Here is a 27,103-nt window from a genome sequence, read left to right as displayed (position 1 = left end):
TATGAACTGATCAAAACCCAGTTTAACAAGTCCATTCAAGTAATCAGAACAGATAATGGTACAGAATTCTTTTTATCAGAGTTTTATGCTTCCAAAGGTATAGTTCATCAAACTACATGTGTATATACACCTCAGCAGAATGGTGTACCAGAAAGAAAACATCAGCATTTGCTCAATGTGGCTAGATCTTTACTGTTTCAGGCTCACTTACCTTTGAAATTCTGGGGTCATGCAGTTCTCACTGCTACCTATCTCATCAATAGAATTCCTACCCCTATTCTGAATAATATGAGTCCTTATCAGAGACTCTTCAATGACAAACCAGATTATCATATACTAAAAGTATTTGGATCCCTTTGTTTTGCTACTAATGTTGACCCTCACAAGAAGAAATTTGATGCTAGAGCCAAAAAGTGTATCTTTGTTGGATATCCTATGCACACTAAGGGTTACAAAGTATATGACATAGCTGCTGAAATGACATTTATTTCAAGAGATGTTCATTTTCATGAATCCATTTTTCCCTTCAAACCTGCTTCTTTTACTGATTCATCTTCACCTGTCCTTCCTACTATCCCTCCTTATACATTTTCTGACATTCCCTCTCCTACTATTCCCATTATTCCAAATTCCCCTACTGCTCCCACTACTACTCCTATCATAAATCTTAGGAGAAGTACCAGACAACATACTGTTCCATCATACCTAGCTGCTTACCATCATCAAGCTTCTGCTTGCTCCACATCTCATCCCATTCAAAAATATCTTTCTTACTCTCATCTATCCCCTGCTTACTCTTCTTATGTTCTTCAAATATCTTCTCATCATGAACCCAAAACTTACAAAGAAGCAGCTTCATATCCTCATTGGCAACAAGCAATGACAGAAGAGTTGACAGCTCTTGATCAAAATAAGACTTGGTCTGTTGTTCCTTTACCTCCAGGACAACATGTCATTGGCTCCAAATGGATTTTTAAGGTGAAATCTAAGTCTGATGGAACTATTGATCGCTACAAAGCACGGTTAGTAGCAAAGGGATACACACAAAGATTTGGTTTGGATTATCAGGATACTTTCAGTCCTGTGGCAAAGCATACTACAGTTAGAGTTTTCTTGGCACTTGCAGCTATAAAAGGATGGCACATGGCTCAACTTGACATTAATAATGCTTTTCTCAATGGTGAATTAAATGAGAATGTTTACATGTCCATTCCTCAGGGTTATACATCTCAGGGGGAGTCTTCTTCTACTGGGAAACTTGTATGCAAACTGCACAAATCATTATATGGCCTCAAACAAGCCTCAAGGCAATGGAATGCTAAGTTCACTGCTTCTCTATTGTCTCAAGGTTTCAAACAGTCCAAATCTGATTATTCTCTGTTTACAAGGTCAGATTCAGATGAATTTATAGCCCTTCTTCTGTATGTGGATGACATTATTATTGCAAGTTCTAGCTCAGTAGCTATTTCTGCTCTCAAGACTTATCTGGAAAGTCAGTTCAAACTTAAGGATTTAGGCAACCTTAAGTACTTCATTGGTCTTGAGATTGCTCGCAACAAAACAGGCATTTCTTTATGTCAGTGCAAATATATTCTGGATTTGTTGGATGAATATGGTCTTACTGGTACTAAGCCTGTTTCTATTCCAATTGAGGTGAATCATAAGCTAGTTCATCAATCTGAGAATTTGATTGACAATCCAACTGGTTATAGGCAATTGGTTGGTAAGCTATTATACTTGACATTGACTAGGCCAGATATTACATATGCAGTTCATGTGTTGACTCAATTCATGGATAAACCGGCTGAAGTTCATTTGCAGACTGCTTTCAGGGTCTTGCGTTATTTGAAAGGGTCACCTGGTCAAGGTCTTCATTTCTCTTCTTCTGCTAAGCTTCATCTGCGTGCATACTGTGATAGTGATTGGGCAGGCTGCTTAGAAACTCGTAGATCTCTGACTGGCTATTGTATTTTTCTTGGTACTTCTTTGATCAGTTGGAAGTCCAAGAAACAACAAGTTGTGTCTCGTAGTTCTACTGAGGCAGAATACAGATCTATGGCCACTACTGCTGCTGAGGTTACTTGGCTGATCTACCTTCTTGCTGATTTTCAAATTCATCATTCAGCACCAGTGGATTTTTTCTGTGACAACATCTCTGCCCTTCACATCTGCAACAATCCAGTTTTTCATGAACGCACGAAGCATATTGAACTGGATTGTCACTTTATAAGGGAGAAAGTTCAAGCTGGTACAATTAAACCACAGTACATTTCCACTGGTCAGCAACTTGCTGATATCTTTACTAAAGCACTCAGTCCAGGGCTGTTTTATGGTTTTCTGAACAAGATGAGCATCATCAATATTTATGCTCCTCTTGAGGGGGAGTGTAAAGAATAGTCAGCTAATTATTCAGTTAGTTTGTTATTTCTGTTTAATTAGTTTGTTAAGAGTATTAGTTACTCTGCTTCAGTTGTATAGTTGCTGAAGTAAGCTCATTCATTTGTATATAAACCTGATCTTGGTTAATGAATTAATACAACTCATTTTACCAAATTATTCTTTTCTCGTTTTGTCACTTTCTCTCAACAGATTTCAATCATATATTACACCAGTATTTATACTAATAGAAGTACAAATGTATGATAAGAAGTACAATTAGAAAATGCTAGGATTTTGAGTTTTACGGTTTAAAATTTTATATTTACTTTGTGTTTTATTGTTGTCATATTATGCACGCAGCGCTTTGTCTTGTTATGAAAAAAATTTAGTTGCGACATCAATGGCCACATCATCGACTTCCAGGGGTATTAATAAAATAGACGGTAGAGAGTTTACTCGCTTAAAAATTAAAGACACGAGAGTTTTGGTGCCGAAATGAAAACTCAGAGAATGTGGTGATTTGAAAGTCCTAAAATCAAGGACCGTGTGTGATTATTAGCCCAACATATATTATTACTAGAGGCCACTTAAATCAACTTAAAAAACATAATTTCCATGGCGATCAACTTAAGATAAGGATTCCATGAGTCCTTCCTGTGCTACTGGGTCCTAGATAGCATTTTGAGAAAAAAATTCACCAGCTGAAATAATTGGCACATGGCTTTGTTTGAATAGAAGAAAGTGGGATGACCCCACATAGATTAGAAAGTCCATTAAAGTTTAAACTACACAAGATATATATTAAGTGGAGTATCTATATAGTTATAGATTTGCACATATTTGAAAAACACAACATTATTAAAGACTTATAATATTTTCAGCAATACTTTTGTTATTGAAATAATTATTTATATTTTATAAAAAGTCCACTAGGAAATTTAACACTTTACTTTTCTTCAATATATATAGTATCAACTTCCAAGTAGTAGCATAACTAATTAAATCTCCAATTTTATAGCAAACACCAAAAATGTCAACTTCTACAACAACAACAGCTCAACTATTTCAACAACTTGGTGATTTCTATTCTAGAAGATTGCTACTAAATACTCCAGCAGCACCTCCTCCTAATAGCCACGACGTCGCCTCAGAAACGTACACCGGAAATAACACTTTCGACGCAAATGTCATTATGGTCCTGTCAGTGCTCTTGTGTGCTCTAATTTGCTCACTGGGACTTAATTCCATCATCAGGTGTGTATTAAGGTGCTCCATTTTAGTAGCTTCACAATCTTCTGATACAGCTACCATAGCTCGATTAGCCAATACAGGCGTCAAACGAAAGGCGTTAAAGACTTTCCCGACGATAAACTACTCACCCGACTTGAACCTGCCTGGATTAGACACAGAGTGTGTGATCTGTCTCGCGGAGTTTACAGTTGGTGAGCGCGTCCGGCTTCTTCCCAAATGCAACCATGGATTCCATGTCAAATGCATTGATAAATGGCTCGGTTCACACTCGTCTTGCCCTACTTGTAGGCACAGCCTAATCGAGACCTGTCAAAAGATCGTCGGTTGCAGCCCTGCGGAGCCTGCAGTACAAGAAATTATAGTAAATATTGCACCATTAGAACCTGAAGGATTGGTACGCAATTATAGGAGCTAGTTAAGTTTAAGTTAAGCATGGCCTTCAAGAAATGGCACAAATAGGCCTTTTCCAAGGGTTAATTAATGCCTACAAATTCACAGAACAGTATAGATGTAAATTTGTACACACTTTGAAATTTTAATTTATTTCATATTTATCTTTAATATATAAATTATTAATGCATATTACATTCATAAAATTATAATTTATAACATTTTTAAAATTTCCAATCCCACCAAGTTGGAATTTTTAAAAAAATGTAGGCAACTAAAGAAGAAAGGGAGAGAGTCAAAGAACAGTGAGAAGGAATAGCACTAAGAAACCAGGTAGGCCAAACTCCAAACAAGGATGGCTTTGAGAAACAGAGCAACCAATCATACTATTGTTTATTGCGAATCACACAAGAATAAATGCATTTCTACTCTCATTGGCTTTGGGGCAAAGTACAATCCGCTCCTCATATATATTTATGTAAATTTATAAAAAAAAGTAAAATAATGTCAGATCATTAATATTTAAATTAATTAATTAAAAAATACTAAAAAAATTAGAGAAGATTACAAAATTATACAAAAAATTAATAAAGTTTACAAAAATGCTAATTAAACTCATTTATTACACTAGCACGTAAAAGTTTAAAAAGTTTACATTTTATACTTAACCACTAAATAAGAGACACATGTCTTACTCAAATAGCAAAAAAAACATATCAAACAGCTGTCAAAACGCGTCAAACAGCTGTCAAAACGCGTCAGAAGCGCGTCTGACGGGCGTTTTACACGTGCGTCCGTCACGCGTCCTTTTGTCAAAACTATTCAAACATGTATCAGATATGTATCTGTTATGTATCAGATATATATCGAGGACATATTTGATTATTATTTTTTCATATTTTTAAAACAAAAATAAATAAATTATTAATATGTTATATTTATGTGCCTCTAAGCAGTATGTATAATATATATTAAATCAAATGATATATGTATCAAATGCTTTAACAATAACTCACGCATCAAATAATAGCAATATAACATTTTCATATACATGTGATATAAAAAAAAAAATTAATAACAATATTTATCCCCTTTATCAAATCTATCACCATTGATAAAAATAATAAATATATATATTATTAATATATATTATTTATGTGTTGCAAAACTATATTATTTATATGTATTATTTGTGTCTCAAAACTATATTTTTAATATGGAGTATTATTTATGCATCTCAAAAACTATTCAAACGGATATAATTTACTTCAGAATCTTTTCATATTCAATACAACTTTAATTGTACATCTTAAATACAAATAATACATATTAAATACGACTTAATGGTACGTTTTAAAATATGCCAAAAATAAATATCAAATACACAAATAATATCTCTCTCTGCTATTATAATCTAGAATATTAAATACACTATTATACCAATAATTATATAAAAATATAGAGAAAAAAATCAAAACAAAATTCAATAAATATCATGTAATGCGTACAAAATACACAAACAATATATTTTTGATACACTATTTATACATAATGCATATCAAAATACACAAATAATATATATTAAATATAATTTTAATAATAAATCTACAATACATAAATAATACATATTAAATATAATTTTAATAATCCATCTATTTTAATATAAAAATTACAATGTATAAATTGTACATCAAACATGTATCTATAGTGTATCATAATTTAACGCTTATATTATAAAAAAAAAAATTATAATGGGCAGCATTTCCCAGAATCCTTCTGTTAGGCCATTATATAGGAAACATTTTTTCTTAAGAGCATTATCACATGCTTCTCCGAGCAAAGCATGAATGAATCATATAAGTGGTAACTGCAGTAAATATCAAAATAAGCAAGCAAATGGCCGTTGCCTAAGCATTAAAATGTAAAAGCTTAATGCCATCATAATAAAACCAAGCTCACTGGACTCATTGCCACAACAAAAGCTTTGGCGTTTCCATGAACGCTTCGTAAATATTTGGTCCCACTCTATGCATTTTGCTTTCGCTAGTTCCGGCCAGATCTCTCTTACCATATAATTCTTTAGATATGCTCCCTACCGAGATCCAAACCAACCAAAAATCAGTTCAACTAATTCAAAAAAACTAACCTTTTGTGATTGAAAGATGTGATAAAAAGATTACCTTGTCGAGACAGAAATTGACAGGCCAAGTGTGAATAAAACTAAAGACATAATAAAACATTTATACTGAAGATCGGAAACTCTTTGAACCCGATTAATTCTGTTGTTTCACCTCTTTTTCGTTTTCTTCTTCGTCAAGCGCAAAAATCGACCAAGGGCAGATCACCGCTGATGAATCCACAACTCAAATCACCTCATTCTTTTCTAAAACCTCTCATGTTTCTACTCTTTCTAAAGGAGAAACCCCTCAAATCTAACCCTAACACTAATTCTAAGAAACCTTCCATTCCTGTTACTCCTTTTCATGCACTTTTTTGAAAAATCACTTCGAATTATCAGCGAGACTCCCTCTCCTTCAACGCCTAGTGTGGCTAATACTAAGCTGCTTCGTTTCAATTCCACCAAAAGGAACTATGTCGGCTCCGATCTTTCCACGTGGCAGTGAATCTTCCAATTAGAAGAAAATACGAGAAACGTTTGTCGGTCTAGTTTGGTTATCAAATTCAGAATTTGGACGTAGAACGGAGAGCTTCGGCGTCAAAACAAATGGAGATTAACTATGACAGTTAATGAAAAAGTGAAGAAAATTGTAAGAGGAGAAGAAAATGGCGATACATGATCTTACATTTTTTTTAAATTAAAGACACGTGTAAGGCTTGAATGAAAATCGTAAAAAATGTAATAATTTGTCATTATTAGCTCTGTATTGTAAACAACAAATTAACATTTAACGAAAAGAAATTGAACACTTAGTATTTTTGTAATAATAGCCCGCAATTAGCTTATTTGTGTAATTTTTCCAAAAATTAAACCATTCAACGATTCTTTGATTTAAAGAATTTCAACTTTTAAAAAATATTCTCTAAGGGCCCCTTTGAAATGAATGAATTCCATAAAATTATGTGGAATTCATTTGTAATTTTAATTTTTTGTGTTTGGAATAAATGAACCTATTAAAATAATTTTTGGAATTGAAATTCTGGAATTGGTTTTAGTTATAATTTGAGGAATTGCAAATCCAACTAAAATAGGTGGAATTTACAAATGAATTCCAAAAATTTAAAAGAACAATTTTATTTGACTAATTTGTCCTTACTTTATAAAGTTATTTTTTTATTTTCTTTCACTTTTTATTTTTATTACAATTTTTTTTCTTTCTATATTTTCTTTGTAATTTTCATCTCCATTTTTTTTATGTAGTATATTTTTATTTTTAATTTTCAAAAATTATTATTAATTATTTTATACATTTCAATCATAATACCAGTGACTTTAATATTATTAATTTGAAATACTGGTATATATATATATATATATATATATATATATATATAATATTTAATAAGCTAATATTATCAAAAAAATTAATGATTATTTCTATTTCAAGATATTTTTAATAAAATGTCTATAAGGTTAATATGGGAACAAGGTTACAAAGAATTCAATTCTAGAATTCATTCCAAACATGAATATATGGAATTCATTTCAATTTTAAATTTTTTATTCTTTCATTTCAAACGGTGTAGTTCATTTGTAAATGATTTCGATGTAGAATTCATTTATAAATGAATTCCAATTCACAATTGGAATTATTCCAAAGGAGGCCTAAAAAATTATATTAATAAAAACAACCTCCATAAAAACAACCTCCATCGAGTAATGCAATTAAAAAAAATTAAAAATTAAAACAATTCAACCATTCAAATCAAACTCAAATAAACTTAACCAAACTACTTCATCCCCTACCCTAACCGCCGGCCACCGCCGCCGCCGCCCCCACGGCTGGAATATTTTCTGGCGGGCCGTTTCCTAAGAACAGACCACCGGGGTCTGTTCTTTGATGAAGAACAAATCGTGGATCTGTTCTTCATCAAAGAACAGGCCCATTGGTGGCCGGAGGCAGGTGGCTGACAGTTAGGATAGGGGGTGAAGTGGTTTGGTTAAGTTTATTAGGGTTTGATTTAAATGGTTGAGTTGTTTTTTTTTTAATTGCACTATTGTGGGTATTTTAGATTTTTTGGTGTTTTTGGTTAGGTGTCACATGACACCTAACATGGACAGATATGGAGTTAGAATTTGTTAGATCTGACATTTAAAAATCGCTGCCACGTCATCCTATTTTACAAAAATCGAAGATTTTTTGATTTCAGGGGGTTTTATGAGCGCCGCCATAAATATCAGGGAGTTTTGTGCCCGTTTTTAAATTTCAAGAGGTTTTGTGCACATAGCTCTAAAGGTCAGGGACCATGGGTGATTAATAGCCTATTTAAAGTTTACAAAATATGTAGGAAAACTTATAAATTTTAATTGTACACTGAAAAAGAAATTCATGGGAAATTAAAAATTATTAATTAAATTTTTTTTTATGCAATTACAAAACCTTAAATGCTTGAATTTGTTTCAATTGAATTTGTCTCGAAGCGGCGTGAATCAATAGAAAAATTTATGAATATCGATTATTAGACCATTTTTCATGAAGTTAAGCTCATAAAAAGGGATAATTTGCACACTTCAAATTTTACTAAGTCTAGGAAAATGCCAGTAGCAGTAGGAACATATGTGGCAAAATTGATATTTGGAGTTGCTTCATAATCGGATGAAAAATCATGTAAAATAAATCATGTAAACTTTAATGATTCTGGTGAATTGTATTTTATTCACTTCGAGGAGGAACATATATACACAGAGAGTTATAGTTTACATAGACATCTATACTATCTAATTCTTCTCCTAACAAGACTCCTTATCAGAATAACAACTTCAATACTTATCTACAACTAACTTCTACACTCCCCCTCAAGTTGGTGCATAACTATCCAACATGCCCAACTTGTCAATTACATTGTGAAACACTCTACTAGACACTGCCTTTGTAAGGATATCAGCAAATTGATCCTCAGACTTTATATAAGGAAGATGAACAACCTTCTGATCAACTTTCTCTTTAATAAAATGTCTGTCCACTTCGACGTATTTAGTACGATCATGCTGTACTGGATTTTGTGCAATCGCTATGGCAGCCTTATTATCACAATAAAGACTCATTGGTCTTGTATGCTCAATCCCCAAATCTGCTAGAACACGAGAAATCCACAACAGTTCGCATATTCCATAGCCATTCCTCGAAATTCTGCTTCAGCACTCGACCTCGCGACAACCTTTCGCTTTTTACTCTTCCAAGTAACCAGGTTTCCTTCAACGAACATGAAGTAACCAGATGTCGACTTCCTAGTTGTTTGATCACCTACCCAGTCGGCATCCGTGTACCATTCAATACTAGAAATGTTATTTTTCGAGAAGAATAAACCCTTTCCTGGAGAACCTTTCAAGTACCTCAGGATTCTATAGACTGCATCCACATGTTCTTCACTCGGTTGATGCATAAATTGATTAACCACACTAACCGAGTATGCTATATCTGGCCTAGTATGAGACAAGTAAATTAGCCTCCCAACTAACCGTTGATAGCGCCCCATATCCGTTAGAGTTTGATTTTGAAAAATTCCAAGTTTATGATTCATTTCCATAGGCGTTTCAGCCGGTTTACAAGCAAGCATTCTTGTTTCTGTTAAGAGGTCAAGTATATACTTCCTTTGAGAAAGAGCAATCCCTTGATTCGTCCTCACTACTTCGATACCCAAGAAGTATTTTAGTGACCCAAGATCCTTCATTTCGAATTCAGCAGCTAAGTGTTCTTGTAGAAGCTTCATTTCTTCACCATCATCGCCTGTCAAGACCATATCATCTACATATACAATCAGGACTGTAACTTTTCTTTCTTTGTGCTTAACAAATAATGTATGATCTGCACCACTCTGTTTATAGCCAAAAGCTTTCATTGTCACTGAAAATCTTCCAAACCAAGCTCTAGGTGATTGCTTAAGCCCGTACACTGATTTTTTTCAGTTTACAAACCTTATTCGTTCTTGATAAACCAAGCTTCACTCCCGGTGGAAAATCCACGTACACCTCTTCTTCTAGATTGCTTCATAATCGGACGAAAAATCATGTAAAATGAATCAGATTCTTAACATTATTGGATAAGTGATGTAGTTAACTTTTGATGAAAGATTAATGATAATTTTATTTTTATTAGACAATTAGTAAGATATAATCCAATTAAGAGTAGTACTCATAAAAAAAATTTATTCCCTATGTGTAATCTACCTGGCTTATTCACATTTTAGATCACACTAAAAAACCGAACGCATAATGTAAACATTAATGTGAATAAGGAAAAAAGAGGGTCTGCGTAATTTGAGGAATTTAAGTTAATCATAACTTTTTTTGGTTATTCTTTTAAAGAATTAAACACTTTATGGGTTTTTTTAAGGACATATTTACTAGAAATATTCTCTCTTATTTGGTGATTATTTATCAATTTTATATCTTTTTAATGATTAGTGAATAATTCAATTTTTTCGCCTATATATGTACACTTTAGTGCCGAATCACGTAAATCTCTTGTATTATTTCTTTATTTTGTTATATTCTTATTTGTTATCAAATCCATAATTAAATTCCTACCGAATGTTTTCGATTCCGCTGTGCATATGCATCAAGTCATGAACCGGTCAAGACAATTGTTACCAAAAGTTTCTGCAATCAGTATTAATATTACAACAATGCTCTCACCGATGGATACACTACTTTTTCACATAAAAGAACATAATGAAATTATTTTTAAAATTATCTGTATGTTTGCAAATAGTTTTAGTCAAATAAATAAAGTCGTAATTAAAAAAATTCGGCCTAATGATGTAGATTAATTTAACATATTTTTAATTTTTTCAATTTACACCGTTCATTTTATAATGAATGATATAGATTAATTGAACATGATAGGTCATGTTCAATCAACTTGAGAGGATCTTGATTTAATAATATATCGTTCGGCTCAATAAAATGTCGCCATCTTAATTATATTTTTATTCAAAAAAATGAATATTCTTTTAAAACTTTATCGGTGAATGTAAATTTTTGTATGCCTACCATCCTAACCACGTAGAGGCTTTTACGGGGCTTTGCTTACTAAATTTTGAATAAAGGGTCAATTCACCCCCTCAACTTGGCATGAAATATCAAAAAAGTCATTTTGGACGTTTTTGGATCAAACAGACCCGCAACTTGCGTTTTTCGGTCAAAAAGCCCCTCTCCCACTCTCAGCTAAGCAAGTGTGTTACACTCTCCGGAAAAAAAATGGAAAAAGTTTGAAAAAACCCTCATATCTTATTTATCTCTTAAATTAATACTTAATAATTTTTTATTTTCAATTATATCTTTATAATTTTAAAAATCTAATAATTTATTTGTTTTTTAATAAAAGATAAAGGACCTTTTTTTTCTTTTTTACTTTCTTCCTCACCTTCCCTTCTTCTTCCTCCCTTTTCTTTCTTCTTCTTAAAATTCCCGACCACCATCCACCGCCACTCACCACCGTCCATCTCCACCCGCCACCCACCACGGAACCCCATCCACCGTCCACCTCCTCAGGCGAGGAGTTGCTGCTCCTCGCCTGAGGAGCAGCAGATCTGCTCTAAGCAGATCTGCTTTTTCAGGCGAGGAGCACCGCTCCTCGCCTGAGACGAGGCGAGGAGCGCGAGGCGAGGAGCACCGCTCCTCGCCTGAAGAGCATCCACGGGGAGCAGCTGCTGCCCCAACAAGGAGCAGCTGCTGCTCAAAACAAGGAGGATCAGAATCCGCTCCTCAGGAGCAGATCTGTTCCTCCACAGATCTGCTCCTGAGGAGCAGATCTGTTCCTCCTCAGGAGCAGATCTGTGGAGGAACAGATCTGCCCCTGAGGAGCAGATTGCTGCTCCTCAGGCGAGGAGCAGCTCCTCGCTTGAGGAGCGGTTTTCGACCATAAATTTCATACCCGTGGCGGTTTCCGGCGGTTTAGATTTCGGTGTTTAAATAAAAAATTAGATTAATTAGGATTCTAATTGTATTTAATTAAAGTTATAATTATGATTAATTAAAATTAATTAGTTTAATTAGCAATTTCACTCTCTTTTTGAGGTGTTTTTGTGTCATATGGGCTGATTTGAACGAAAAACGCAAGTTGCGGGTCTGTTTGATCCAAAAACGTTCAAAATGACTCATTTAATATTTCGTGCCAAGTTGAGGGGGTGAATTGACCCTTTGTTCACTAAATTTTTGTACTCAATTACGTGTCTTACCCCATTATTTATAGGGATATCCTTTTGCTCACTTCCCTACTTATTTAATGGGACGGTGTTGTTTTATGTCAATCATTTCCTTCTCCTGCAATAAGAAGATAGAATCAACGGAAGATATATTATGGGATTTCCCCAAATTTTAAATTAGAGCATTCATGTTTATAATTTGAAGACGTGTTGGATATAAAAATAAATAAAAAAGTTTAGAAAAAGTATTTTTTTAAATATAATTTTTAATCTTCATAAAAAAAATATCTTATTATTTGATTTTTTTATTCTTTTACTCTCAAAAATGTTTTTATTATTATATTATAGGTTTAATGACTTAAAAAAACCCCGACGTTTCATTCCCTTTTCAATCCTATTCTGACGTTGAAAAATTGTCAATTTTATCCCATTTTTTATTTTTTTATTTTAATTGTACCCTGAATCATAAAATTGACCTTTATTTATTTGACAAGATTTTAAAAGAATTCTTCAAAAATGATCAATTTAGAGAATTTTTTCCAAATAAAAAAAAGTCAATTTTATGTTTTAGAATACAATTGAAATGAAAAAAATAATATAAAATAAGGTAAAATTAAATGATTTGCAACGTCAGGGTAAGATTGAAAAGGGGATGAAAGGTTAGAATATTTTTAAAACATTAGGCCTATATTATATTGTTTTAATTTTTTTTTTTACTCTAACTTTTTATTTTTTACTCACAACCATCATCTCTCTCTCTCTCTCTCTCTCTCTCTCTCTCCCTTTATTTTTTATTTGTTTTTTTTCATTTTTGTTTTATTATTCTTAGTTATTTCTCTGTCATCGCTTCAATGTTTTTTCATATTTAATTTTATAGATTTTTTCTTAGCTCGTGATGATTTTTACGATTTATTTTATCTTCTAAACCTAAAAAATTGATCTTATTTTTTTTCTTCCAATTTTTAGATCTAAAAATCTACATAAAAATCGATTTTCAACTAAAAAACGAATTTCTGTAGAAAAAAATGGTTTCTATAGAAAACAGTGTCTGATTATCATGTGAGTATCACTAAATTATCATGTCGTTATCATAACACTGCAGGAAAAAAAAGATTTTTTTGTAAAAAATAATGTTTGATTATCATGTCATTATCATAATATTATCATTCTCGTTAAGATAATATTATCATATAATATCGAGATGATAATTTTAGTGGACTACTATTTACCGCCCCAAATTACTACCTACCGCCCAACTTTTTACCAAAATACCCCTAAGCCATTTTCAGTTTTTTTTTTAAAATTCAATTCTCTCAATTCAATTAAAAAACCAACGAATATCCGAGCGAATTTACAATAAAAATGTCAAAATCGACTAAAAATAGAAGACGGAACCTCCGGTAAATAATCGGTTTTTATTTATTTAATTTTTCAAATTTTTTTATTTTTTTTTATTTTTTTTTAATTATCATAATATTATCATTCTCGTTAAGATAATATTATCATATAATATCGAGATGATAATTTTAGTGGACTACTATTTACCGCCCCAAATTGCTACCTACCGCCCAACTTTTTACCAAAATACCCCTAAGCCATTTTCAGTTTTTTTTTTTAAATTCAATTCTCTCAATTCAATTAAAAACCCAACGAATATCCGAGCGAATTTACAATAAAAATGTCAAAATCGACTAAAAATAGAAGACGGAACCTCCGGTAAATAATCGGTTTTTATTTATTTAATTTTTCAAATTTTTTTATTTTTTTTTATTTTTTTTAATAGGCCATCGCCCTCAGATGGCGATGGCCCATAGGGGTCATCACCTTGATTTGGCGATGGCCCCATAGGGCCATTGCCAAATGATGGCGACGGCCCCATAGGGCCATTGCCAAATGATGTCTCAAGCAGATGGCGGCCGTCGCCATCATTTGGCGATGGCCCATAGAGGCGATAGCCCATAGGGTCTATCGCCAAATCAAGACGATGACCCATTAAAAAAATTTAAAAAAAATTAAAAAAAATTAAAAAAAATTAAAAAATTTTAAAAACGAAAAAATTAAAAACTAATTAATTATTAGAGGTTACCGTCCTTTATTTTTAGGTGATTTTGATATTTTTATTATAAATTTGCTCGGTTATTTGTCGGGTTTTTAGTTGAGTTGAGAGGATTGAGTTTTTTTTAGCTGAAAATGGCTTAGGGATATTTTGGTAAAAAGTTGGGCGTTAGGTAGTAATTTGGGGTGGCGAATAGTAATACCCTAATTTTATGATAACATTATGATAATATCTATGATAATGTTATGATAAAACATTGTCTGCTTATCATATCGGTATCACTACATTACTATGTCGCTATCATAACAATGCAGTATGATAACTATATGATAATGAAGCATTATAAGATTATGATAATTGTATGATGATGTACGTAAAAAAATAAACAATAGAAGGATCATGATACTAGTATGATAATGTTCTGATAACCATTTATAATTATTTTAAATACTCAGAGTAAAAACATAAATCTGACAAAACGAGAGATATTTTTTATTATTTTTCCTTATTGAGGTAAAAAGTACAAACATTTTTATTTTTGAAATAAATACGTAAACTTCCAAAATAAATATCATGCTTTAAACTCTTGAGCTAGGCCTCTATTGTTAGATTAGGAGCTAAACCAAACCAAATACCAATTAGTTCGATACAATTTGATTTGATTTGACAAAAAAAAATTAAATCGGTTTGATTGTTAAAGAGGAATGATATTTCATTTTGCAATGACAATTGGATGAGTAATGGTCCGGTGACGTTGCTCTTTCCTTGACTTTATAATCGTTTGAATAAAAAAACAACTTTAAAAGATGTTTGGTGCAATAGTTGGCGTTGGAGACGTCATTTAATTGGGTAATAAGCTACTCTTACTTGCTGATTTGCAATTTATTTTTGCCTCGATTACTTGCAGTTTGGATCGTAAAGATGAAATATTGTGGAAATCTAGTTTGGGTCTTTTCAGCTCTACTTCTTTTTGTAAGTTGAAAACCGGTATTGGGGATAATTTTGGGAGATTTGGAGCCGCTATCTGTTGGCCGTGTTTTGGTAGTGTGGCAGCTCGTACTATGGAGACGGTAACAGCTAGAGATGCGTCTATCAGGGAACAAAGAATCACTTTACCCCCTCAACTTGGCACGAAGTATCAAAAACGTCCAAAACTGAAAAACCGGATAACTTTTACCCTGAACTTGACAAACCCGGCTCAAAAACCCCATATGCCGACATGGCACCTTAATTTGAGAGTGGGTTTCTAATTATTCATAATTTACTCTAATTAATTATACTTATATATTAATTAATCATAATTAAAATTAATTAACCTAGAGGTCTTTTTGAACTTTTTCCATCAAAAATAATATTTTTTTCCGATTTCCGGAGAGAATTCTCGCTAGAGAAGACCTGGGTTTGTTCTTCTTCAAGAACAGACCTACGGGTAAAAAATTTAATTTTTTTTTTAAAATGTAAAATTTGGGGCTTAATTTGTTTTATATAAAAATTTTGGGTGTTAATTTGTTATATATACAAATTTGGGGATTAATTTGTTATTTTAAATTTTAAATTAAAGGGATTAAATTGTTTTTTTATTTATTAGGTATTAATTTAAAATGTTTAAAAAAATTAGGACTATTTTAAACCTTTTTCTATTAAAAACCACCTTGAAAAAAAAATCACCTTGAAAACCGGAGAGTGTATCTTAGGGGTGTCAAAATGGGTCATGACACGAACACGATTCGTCTAACCCGTAAGTTTGGCGAATCCGGGTTGAGCCTTAGCGGGTTCGTGTTGAAAACGTGTCAACCCGTTTATGACACGAAATAAATGGGTCGTGCCACGGTTGACTCGCGAACCCATCTAACCCACCTAACCCGTTTATAAATTCTATTATTTATAATAATATAAAAATAAAATAGTTATAATCATAAAAAATATAGAATAAAATTACTAAATTAATTATATTGATATAAAAATAAATAAATTATATTAAAATTTTACAATTTGAAAATTAATTAATAAATTTGAGGTTAAAATTATATTTTTATGATTTAAAAAATTCTTAAATGTTAAGTGGGTCGTGTTAGTCGTGTCGTGTTAGCCGTGTAATTGTGTTAATCGTGTTACCCATTTATCTTAACGTGTTAATCGTGTCGTGTCACTCGTTTAAAATTCGTGTCGTGTTAGGATTGGGAATTTTGACACGATTAGTTAAATGGGTCGTGTTCGTGTTGACCCTAATCGTGTCACCAGAGTGGGTCGACACGACATGAATACGACCCGCCAATCCATTTTGACACCCCTATTGTATCTCACTCTCTTAGGTGAAAATGGGGAGATGAGTTTTTATTCCGATTTTGCCAATTTCAGGATAAAAGTGATATATTTTTGCTGACTTTGACGCGTTTGATACTTTATGCCATTAAGGGGTAAAGTGACCCTTTGTTCGTCTATCAGGTCTGGTCGTACAGCGACAGTAGCAGCGGCTGATAGTATACATGTACATGGATTTGGGTACCCGGCCCGCCCGCCCAGTCCTGTCCTCTCAGGCCGGGCTTGGACACCAGTATTTGGTCCCAAGCCCGGTCGAACCCGAACCCGAAAAAAGCCCGCTTTTTTTATGGGCGGGCTCAGACTTTCAATATCGTAAAAAAATCAACGTAAGCCCGTCCAAGCCTGACGCGAGCCCGTAAAAATAGTATATTAGGGCCGGGATTGGGTAGTATATTTAAAGTCCGAACCAGGCTTGGGCAGGCTTGGACTTGCCTTTTAAAAAGTCAAGCCGGCCCAAGCCCGGCCCATGAACATGTCTAGCTGATAGTAACTCATTGAGAGGAAGGTCTGATGATAAAAGGGCGCCGAATTAGAGTCTGCTGTGGGGGCTGCTGTTGACGTGAATTCTACTAGTAGGGGAGATGAGACTTCAGTTCAGCAACTAGCTAAATTTAATAGAGATGGTTCAAATGAATTTAATATGTTCAAGATTGTTTGAAATTTTGTAGCGCCTACACGAGTTAAGTTTCTTTCTTAGCTTGCTTCTCATAATAAAGTTCATTCTCTTCATTTTTTGGCTAGTTGATCTATAATTTGTTTGGAGAATTCCATGTGCTTATTTGGATGTTGTGAAAATACACGAACACATTTTAATTGATAGAAACTTTGTTAGAAGTATTTGGTGTGATATTCTACAGAGACTAGACATGGTTTGAATATTTTTTTCATCATTTGCAAATTTTATGTTTCAATAACTTCCTAGAGATCCCTACTCGAATTTATGGTAGGTTATTTGGATGCTGGTGATTTGAGAAATTTGAACGTGTAGGAATGAAAAAATATTTCAAAATAAGTCTTCAGATAAAGATGCAGTTGTTAACTATTTTTTCGTAGCAGTTTGGTATTTCAAGTTTTAATATGAATTTTGCCTACTCGGTTTTGGATTTCTTTTAAAATTCTCATTGTATTTTATTTTCTGACTTTTGATTGCATGTACTTTAAATTGTAGTCTTTAGTGCACCATTTTAATGTCAGTTCTTGTGTGAAAATTTATACTTTAAATAATTATTAATTTTTATAGCTTTTAATATACTTATTATCCATCAAGAAAAAAAAACTCCGCTTTCACCAAATTGGAATTATGATTTCGCCACTATGTAGAAGAATAGAATGTGGAGAAGAATAGCATCTAGAGCACCAAAATAAAAAGAATGATTTCTACATTTCTATGGACCCACAAATAGATAATATAAAAAGATGGTGAAATCCTACCCCAATACATAAAATTGGGCCCTAGTAGGGATACTTTTACAAACAAAATTAAAAGCAAGGCTTTACACCTAGCCTTACCCTTTCCTTCTTTTCAACACAAAAGAACAAATTTATACAAACTATATATTATCTTGTGATATGAACACAAAAGTACTATTATTTGTTGAGCAACTTTCCTAATATACTACTAACTGGTGGGCCACAAAAAACATATTCAAACACTTCAATTGGACTATGATAATCTTTTCAAAATTTCAATGCAGTACCAAGTTGAGAATGATATAAATTAATAGTGATTATATGGAAGATCTTAGTGAGAATATTGCTTTAAATTAGAGCCACAACAACAAAAAAATTTATAGGATTGTTGATTAGATAGCAATGAGGCAACTTGCATGGGAAAAGCCATTTTGGATCTTGAGAAGATCATTAGTAAATGTTAATCTTTGTTGATAACAATCAAGGGATTTTGAAAATTCGCAAAAAGAAGAAGAAATTAATAGGAAAGACACATAGGAGCTGAACTAAAAAGGTCTAGGTATAGTAATTAAGTTATGTTTGGTTCATCAAACACTACAAGAAATTCTGTATTTAGTAACAATAATTTTACAGCTAATTTTATTTTGCTGCTAAAATACATTTAGCAGCAATAATTTTGAAAGTTGTTGTCATTAGTTAAGTTGTAGCAGCATTTTATAGTAAATTTTATTATCAATTACTTAATACAATGTTTTATTAGTAGCAACATGCCACAGTTGTTTTTTGTTGCTATGTATATGTTAATCGTAATAATTTTATTACTATTAGCAGCAAAAATATTTGCTGCTAATTCTAGTATTTATTGTAGTGGAATAAGTCCGGAACAGAATTAATATTCTATATAGAATATTTATTCTTATTTGGTTCATAAAATAATAACTCTATAAGCTTATTATTCTATAATTGTATAGAATAATTTTGCCTATCAATAAGTAAAATTAGGAGTTCAATATTTTTGAGGTAACTGAACTATGACCTTTTTACAAAATGGTTATTGAATTATAGTGTTTTTACAAAAGGGTTACCAAACTATAATAAATTACAAATATTATTTTTTTAAACCAAAGTTACCATTTTGATAATGTGTACTAGGAAAACATGTATAGTAAAATAACGTTTTTGTAAAAATACAATAGTTTGATAACCGTTTTGTAGCTTTCTATAGTTCGGTAACTATTTTGTAAAAGAAAACTATAGTCCGGTAACCATTATATTATAGTCCGGTAACCATTTTGTCAAAAAATCATATTTTGGTGACCTTAAGAATATTTAACCCGTAAAAGTAGTTATTTCATTTATTATAGATTATATATTTTATTCTATGCTATTCCTAAAACAAACAATAATAATACAGAAACAGGAAAGCATGTGCATATTCGAAACTAAAGTTCATATGAAGAGTGTGATTGATGAGTCTAGTTGAATCTGTCTCAAAGAGATGCACACTATTAAAAACTGTGTCAACAGGCAGAAAATAAACTTACTAGAATTATTTTCTGTGGTTATTTTATTTGCAAATTTCAATTGCTATAACTTCTTATTCGATGGATCTATATTAATTTATAATACATACATACATACATATTAGTGCGTTTTCTGAAATTTAAAATCATGTTTTCTCCATAAACTCTCTAACATATTATTAAGGGTTAATTTCATAAAAAATCACGAACTTTACACGAAGTCTCATTTGAAATTACTATGAAATTTCATAGTTGATTCATTCAATCAGGACCACAAAAGAATCTCATAGTATATTTAATCATGTGAGAGGAGCTATTGGATTCTTCATCATGATTATTGGAATGTACTCGTAACGCTAAATTATTCCATTGATACGCTCGTTTTGCTGTTACAGAATCCTAGATGCGGAATTACCGGTGTATCTGTCAAATCGTTGAGAAGGGGTCTCGTATTTGATGGTCGGCGCGGCGATAGACTTCGCTTCTACGACTGCCTCTCCAGCCGTTGCCCAATTTCTTTCTTCGGAGCCGTTTCTTTTCCCTTCTGGTCTTTGACATCAAAAAAGAAGGTTGTAATAACGAAACGGACATGTGAGAATTTGGTCCTAGCTGTCACTCATTTCAATGCTCCCCTTCAACGAGTCAAGTTTCTCCCTTTTTAGAATGGCTCCAGTGGCTACATTTATGTTAAGTCTGGTCGCTCGGGCCGCAACTCGTTTCTTATAGCATGATTTGTATTCTCCTCTCATTTAATCACGATTTTTAGAAGTTGTCATATAAAAACATGAACTTTCATTTTTTTCAAATCTATCACCGATTAGTTTTCCGGTGTAGTTTTACCTTTCATTTTTTTTCAAATCAACCGGATTCTGGTAGACGCGTCAGCAAAAATACATCAGAAACTGATTTGGTGATACATTTGAAAAAAAAATGAACGTTCATGGTTTTATACGGCAACTTTTAAAAGTCGTGATTAAAATGAAATTTCGTATAAAGATTATGATTTTTTATGAAATTAACCCTATTATTAATATAGCCAACTTTCATCAACTTAAAAGGATAATTTCCATGTCCACTACCTTCAGAATTCAGATAAGGGTTTCATGAGTCCTCCTGAGCTACTGGGACCTGGATAGCATTTTGAATGAATTGTCTGAATAGTGGGATGGTCGGTCCTACGTTGATTAGAAAGTCCATTAATCTAAACAAGCTATTAAGTGGAGTATCCATATAGTTATAGATTTCCACATATTTTAAATACACATAACATTATTAATTCTCTTTGTTCTAACCCAAATTAAACACTTAGAATATTCTCAGTAATATGTTTCTAATTGAAATAATTGCATATATTATATATATAAAGAGCCCACTAGGAAGTTAACCTATTGACCTTTCCCCTATATATATAGCATCAACAAGGAAACAATTCCAAGCAGTTGCATAACTAATAATTGAAAACACTACTTACATACCTCTCAAAATGTCAACTTCTACACCAACAACAGCTCAACTATTTCAAGAACTGGGTGACTTCTATACCAGAAGATTGCTACTAAATACTCCACTTTACACCTCACCTGATGCAGCTGCTCCTGCGAATAGCCACGCCGTCGCATCAGAAACTTACAACGGATCTAATACTTTCGACGCAAATGTCGTGATGGTCCTGTCAGTGCTACTATGTGCACTAATATGCTCACTGGGGATTAATTCAATCATTAGATGTGCATTTAGATGCTCAAATTTAGTAGCTTCACAGACTTCTGATACAGCTTCCATAGCTCGATTAGCCAATACAGGCATCAAACGAAAGGCGTTAAGGACTTTCCCGACCATAAACTACTCACCGGACTTGAACCTGCCCGGATTAGACACAGAGTGTGTGATCTGTCTCGCGGAGTTTGCAGTTGGTGAGCGCGTTCGGCTACTTCCTAAGTGCAACCATGGATTCCATGTGAAATGCATTGATAAATGGCTCGGTTCACACTCGTCTTGCCCTACTTGTAGGCACAGCCTAATTGAGACTTGTCAAAAGATTGTTGGTTGCAGCCAGGCTATAGCTTGCCCAGCAGAACGTCCAGTACAAGAAATTAGAGTAAATATTGCCGCATTAGAACCTGAAGGATTGGTACGCAATTATAGAAACTTAGTATAATACATTAGTTTAAGTTGAGCATAGACTTCAAGAAATGGCACCAATAGGCCTTTTCCATAGGTCAATTAGTGCATACAAATTCACAAGACTAGTGTAGATGTAATTCGTACAGAGTTTGAAATTTTAGTTTATTTCATATTCTCCGAGTTTTATGTTTAATATGTAGATTCTTAATGTATATTACATTAGTTAAATTTAAATTTTATAACATTTTTAACTATTCACATCTCACCAAGAAAACAAAGGAAGTGAGAGTCAAAAGGGCAGTGAGAAAGAATGGCACTAAGAAACGAGGTAGGCCAAACAAGCATTTCTATTCTCATTGGCTTAGGGGTAAAGTACAATATGCTCCTCATAAATATCGTTGCATACGTTTATAAATTCTTGACTAAATAATGTCAGATTATAATTTGCAAATTAATAAATTCAAAAAATACCAAAAAATTAATTAAACATTCAACAAGTCTCCCATTTAAAGAATTTCAAATTAAAAAACATTCTCTGATAAATTTAATTAATAAAAACAGCCTCTATAACATTTAAGGCTTATAAAATGTAGGATAATAACTTTATTTTAAAATGTACCAAAAGATATATATTAAGCTCAAAAACGATTAACAACTTAAAGTTTTTCCAAACTGAGAGCAGCAAACCAAAATTACAAACCTCCTCAGTGTTTTAGCGACGGATTCAAAATCTGTCGCTAAATCTGATTTTAGCGACAGATTTAAAAACTGATTTAAAATCCATCGCTAATCGACTGTTTTTTAGTATTGCTACTCATTTTTAAGTTCAGGAACTATTTTATCTTTTAAATAAAATTTTAGAGATCTTTTCACTTCTTCTATGTAGGGGCTTCAGACAAATAATACTAATAGTTATTTTTTACAAACAACACGTCTGTTTGTTGTCTGTTTTGATCGCAGCCGAATTCGAACAGACATACGTATGGTGTGTTTGTTAGTTCGAACCTTGATAGATTTGAAGAGATGAACAGAGGTGATTGTAAAATGATGTGACAGAGATAGAAATATGTGGTAAATACAGTGGACGACCCTTAAAAGAAAGGAGAAGAGTCGAAGAGGAAATATATAATATGAAAAAAGGCCAAAAAAGTCTCTAAAATTTTATCTGAAAAATAAAATAATTTTTAAATTTATAAAAGTAGTAAGTTAAGTGATCTTTTTTTATCTGGGATATTAAATGATAAAGACATTCGACATAAGCATCGAGTAATGATACAGAGCGTTTCGCTAACGATGTTAGACAAATAGGTTTGGATGTGCCGATTTTAAAATTTCAGGGATTTAATTGAGATCGAAAATTCATGAAGGGCTTAATCGCTCCCGCCCTAAACCATAGGGGTTTGCTCCCGTCTTAAATCGTAAGGGCATTATTTGCCTCAGTTTTACCACTTGAAATATGGTATGGACATTTCACGTAGGTAAAACCTAATGTTTTTATTAACGCTGCTACACGTAAGGGTTTATACAGTCTGATTTTGAAATATAACGGGTTTAATTAAGATTTGAAAATCAAATAGAGCCTACTTGTTCCATATCCTAAACAATAGAAGAATAATTTCCCCTTTCCATACATAAATATCAGATTTTGAAAGCTTGGGTTGATAAATCTTTTTTAGATTTTTTAAAAAAAATCAGAAACATCTTCCCATGTTTATATTCCATTTCTAATTAAATTTATTTAATCGTTTACCATTTTTACCTTTTCTATTTTTTTTGGACTAATTTTTTTTTAATAATTAAACGACACATCATCTGTCTAATTATTTTAAATAGCGGAATGACTTGTTTTTTGAACTAAAAGAATTAAAAAAATAATAATAAAACGATATGTTTGCTGACTTGTTTGTTTAAATAGCTGAACAACAAAATTCCTGTTTTCTCTGGGTCGGAATTCGGATTTTGCCACCACGTAGGAGAATAGCATGTGGAGCACCATTTTTTTTTGACGTAAATAGGGTTTTAACTATTAGAATTTTCTTTTGTTAGATGTTAATTACAGAAGAGGAATTTGAACCCACAACGTCTAAATGCACTTAGAGGCGCTTTAACCAACTAGATTAGGCCACATTGGCGGAGCACCAAAATGAAAAGATTGATTTCTACTCTGTATGGACCTACAAATAGATAATATAAAAAGATGGTGAAATCCAACCCCAATACAAAAAATGGGACCTAGTAGTTATATTTGTACAAACAAAATAAAAAGTAAGTCTTTACACCTAGCCTTTCCCTTTCTTTCTTTTTAACACAAAAGAAACAAATTTATACACAAACTGTATATTATCTTATGATATGAACATAAAAGTACTATTATCTATTGAGAACTTCCCTAATATACTAATACTGGTGGGCCACAAAAAACATATACAAACACTTCAATTGAACTATGATAATCTTTTCAAAATTTCAATGTAGTACAAAGTTGAGAATGATATAAATTAATAGTGATTATATGGAAGATCTTAGTGAGAATATTGCTTTAAATTAGAGCCACAACAAAGAAATAATTTATAGGATAGTCGATTAGATTGTAATGAGGCAACTTGCATGGGAAAAGTCATTTTGGATCTTGAGAAGATCATAGTAGTAAATGTTAATCTTTGTTGATAACTATCAAGTGATTATTGCATAACAAGAAGAAATTTATGAGAAAAACATATCAGAAACAAGATATTAAGTGGAATATCCTTATAGTTATAGATTTCCACATATTTAAAATACACATAACATTATTAATTTCCTTTGTTCTAAACACTTAGAACATTATTCGATGGATCTATATTAATTTAGAATAGAGCAAATTACTCTAAGGTCCATCAGTTATATTATAATTAACAGTTTAATATTTCTTGTTTTAAAATATTACTAAATGGTATTTGACGTTCAATTTCTTTAACTATCAGGCCACTCCGTTAATTTCAGCACTTACTTTCAAACGATTTAGTATCCCACTATCAATTTCGTTAACAATTTGGTCTCTCACTTATGATTTTATTAACAATTTGGTACCTTACTTTCAAATGATTTGATACCTAACTTTCAATTCTATATTAACAATTTGGTACCTCAAATTAATAAAAAGTTCAATAGTTAACAGAATTGAAAGTGAGAGATCATTAATAAAATTTTCAAATAAAAAGTATTAAACTGTTAATTATGATATATATAGAAAATCTCAGAATAGTTTACTCTGTATAATATATATACATACATATCAGTGTGGTTTCTGAAATCTAAAAATCCATTTTCTCCAGAAACTCTACCACTTTCATCAACATAAAAGCTAGCATAATTTCCATGTCCACCACCTTTAAATAAGGATTTCATGAGTCCTCCACAGCTACTGGGACCTGGATAGCATTTTGGATATTAAACTCTGTAGATCATTAGGTTTTCGTCAAATTACAGAAAGGTCACTAAAAAAACTTTTATCACAAAATAGTCATTGAACTATACCTTTTATTACAAAAATATTTATGTTGTTACAAAATGAACACTAAACTTTTAGTGAATTACAAAATAATTATTGGATAATATCTTTTATTACAAAAAGGTCACTGAACTACGTTTCTTTTTGTAATTTTGTCTTGCCACGTAAGTAAAAATGTTGCGTTTTTGCATAAAACGCAACGTTTTATATGGCCAAACCCCTTTATAATAAAAGGTATAATTTAATAATCATTTTGTAACAAAAGTTTTTTTAGTGACCTTTCTGTAATTTTAGGAAAGGTTAGTGAGCTACAGAGTTTAATATCCTAGCATTTTGAAAGAATTTCACCACTGCAATATTGGGGTGGTCCCATATTGATTAGAAAGACCATTAAACTAAACAAGCAATTAAGTGGAGTATTCATAATTCCATATAGTTATAGATTTGCACATATTTAAAAAACACAAACCATTATTAATTGATCCCTTTGTTCTAACCCAAATTAAACACTTAGAATATTCTCAGTAATATGTTTCTAATTGAAATAATTGCATATATTATATCTATAAAAAAAAAACCCCACTAGGAAGTTAACCTATTGACCTTTCCCCTATATATATAGCATCAACAAGGAAACAATTCCAAGCAGTTGCATAACTAATAATTGAAAACATTACTTACATACCTCTCAAAATGTCAACTTCTACACCAACAACAGCTCAACTATTTCAAGAACTGGGTGACTTCTATACTAGAAGATTGCTACTAAATACTCCACTTTACACCTCACCTGCTGCAGCTTCTCCTGCGAATAGCCACGCCGTCGCATCAGAAACTTACAACGGATCTAATACTTTCGACGCAAATGTCGTGATGGTCCTGTCAGTGCTACTGTGTGCACTAATATGCTCACTGGGGATTAATTCTATCATTAGATGTGCATTTAGATGCTCGAATTTAGTAGCTTCACAGACTTCTGATGCAGCATCCATAGCTCGATTAGCCAATACAGGCGTCAAACGAAAGGCGTTAGGGACTTTCCCGACTGTAAACTACTCACCGGACTTGAACCTGCCCGGATTAGACACAGAGTGTGTGATCTGTCTCGCGGAGTTTACGGTTGGTGAGCGCGTTCGGCTACTTCCTAAGTGCAACCATGGATTTCATGTGAAATGCATTGATAAATGGCTCGGCTCACACTCGTCTTGCCCTACTTGTAGGCACAGCCTAATTGAAACGTGTCAAAAGATTGTTGGTTGCAGCCAGGCTATAGCTTGCCCAGCAGAACCTGCAGTACAAGAAATTAGAGTAAATATTGCAGCATTAGAACCTGAAGGATTGGTACGCAATTATAGAAACTTAGTATAATTGTTGTTTCTTCTTTAATACATTAGTTTAAGAAATGGCACCAATAGGCCTTTTCCATAGGTTAATTAATGCACACAAATTCACAAGACTAGTGTAGATGTAATTCGTACACAGTTTGAAATTTTAGTTTATTTCATATTCTCCCAATTTTATCTTTAATATGTAAATTATTAATGTGTATCACATTAGTTAAATTATATTTTGTAACATTTTTAAATATTTATATCCCACCAAGTAATATTTATTAAAAATGTAGCCAACTCAACAAAGAAAAGAAAGAAATTGAGCTGCGCAACCAATCATACTGTTGTTTATTGCAAATCTACAAGGGTAAAAGCATTTCTATTCTCATTGGCTTAGGGGTAAAGTACAATATGCTCCTCATAAATATCGTTGCATACGTTTATATAAGTTTATAAATTCTTCACTAGTAAAATAATATCAGATTATGATTTTCAAATTAAT

General features: G+C 32.4%; 3 protein-coding genes and 1 long non-coding RNA gene across 4 annotated transcripts; 3 read left to right on the top strand and 1 right to left on the bottom strand.

The window, feature by feature from the left end:
- The first annotated feature begins 3,357 nt into the window (after positions 1-3,357).
- On the top strand, positions 3,358-4,210 carry LOC126656058 (RING-H2 finger protein ATL78-like). Its single transcript, XM_050350519.2, has one exon. The coding sequence runs from the start codon at positions 3,410-3,412 to the stop codon at positions 4,043-4,045; it is 636 nt and encodes a 211-aa protein (XP_050206476.1). The 5' UTR covers positions 3,358-3,409; the 3' UTR covers positions 4,046-4,210.
- A 1,374-nt stretch (positions 4,211-5,584) lies between these two features.
- LOC130014788 (uncharacterized) lies at positions 5,585-6,847 on the bottom strand. Its single transcript, XR_008789500.1, has 2 exons — positions 6,201-6,847; positions 5,585-6,112 (listed from the first exon to the last, which is right to left on the bottom strand). It is a non-coding gene; the product is annotated as an uncharacterized LOC130014788 (long non-coding RNA).
- A 14,239-nt stretch (positions 6,848-21,086) lies between these two features.
- Positions 21,087-21,955, top strand: LOC126656530 (RING-H2 finger protein ATL78-like). The gene has a single exon (XM_050351115.2). The coding sequence runs from the start codon at positions 21,140-21,142 to the stop codon at positions 21,812-21,814; it is 675 nt and encodes a 224-aa protein (XP_050207072.1). The 5' UTR covers positions 21,087-21,139; the 3' UTR covers positions 21,815-21,955.
- A 3,950-nt stretch (positions 21,956-25,905) lies between these two features.
- Positions 25,906-26,857, top strand: LOC126656529 (RING-H2 finger protein ATL78-like). The gene has a single exon (XM_050351114.2). The coding sequence runs from the start codon at positions 25,964-25,966 to the stop codon at positions 26,636-26,638; it is 675 nt and encodes a 224-aa protein (XP_050207071.1). The 5' UTR covers positions 25,906-25,963; the 3' UTR covers positions 26,639-26,857.
- Positions 26,858-27,103: the final 246 nt, after the last annotated feature.

The sequence above is a fragment of the Mercurialis annua genome, linkage group LG7 (assembly GCF_937616625.2).
Source record: "Mercurialis annua linkage group LG7, ddMerAnnu1.2, whole genome shotgun sequence".
Classification (NCBI taxonomy): domain Eukaryota; kingdom Viridiplantae; phylum Streptophyta; class Magnoliopsida; order Malpighiales; family Euphorbiaceae; genus Mercurialis; species Mercurialis annua.
The sequence above is the reverse complement of the archived record's forward strand: the minus strand, read 5'-3'. Positions and strand labels throughout refer to the sequence as shown.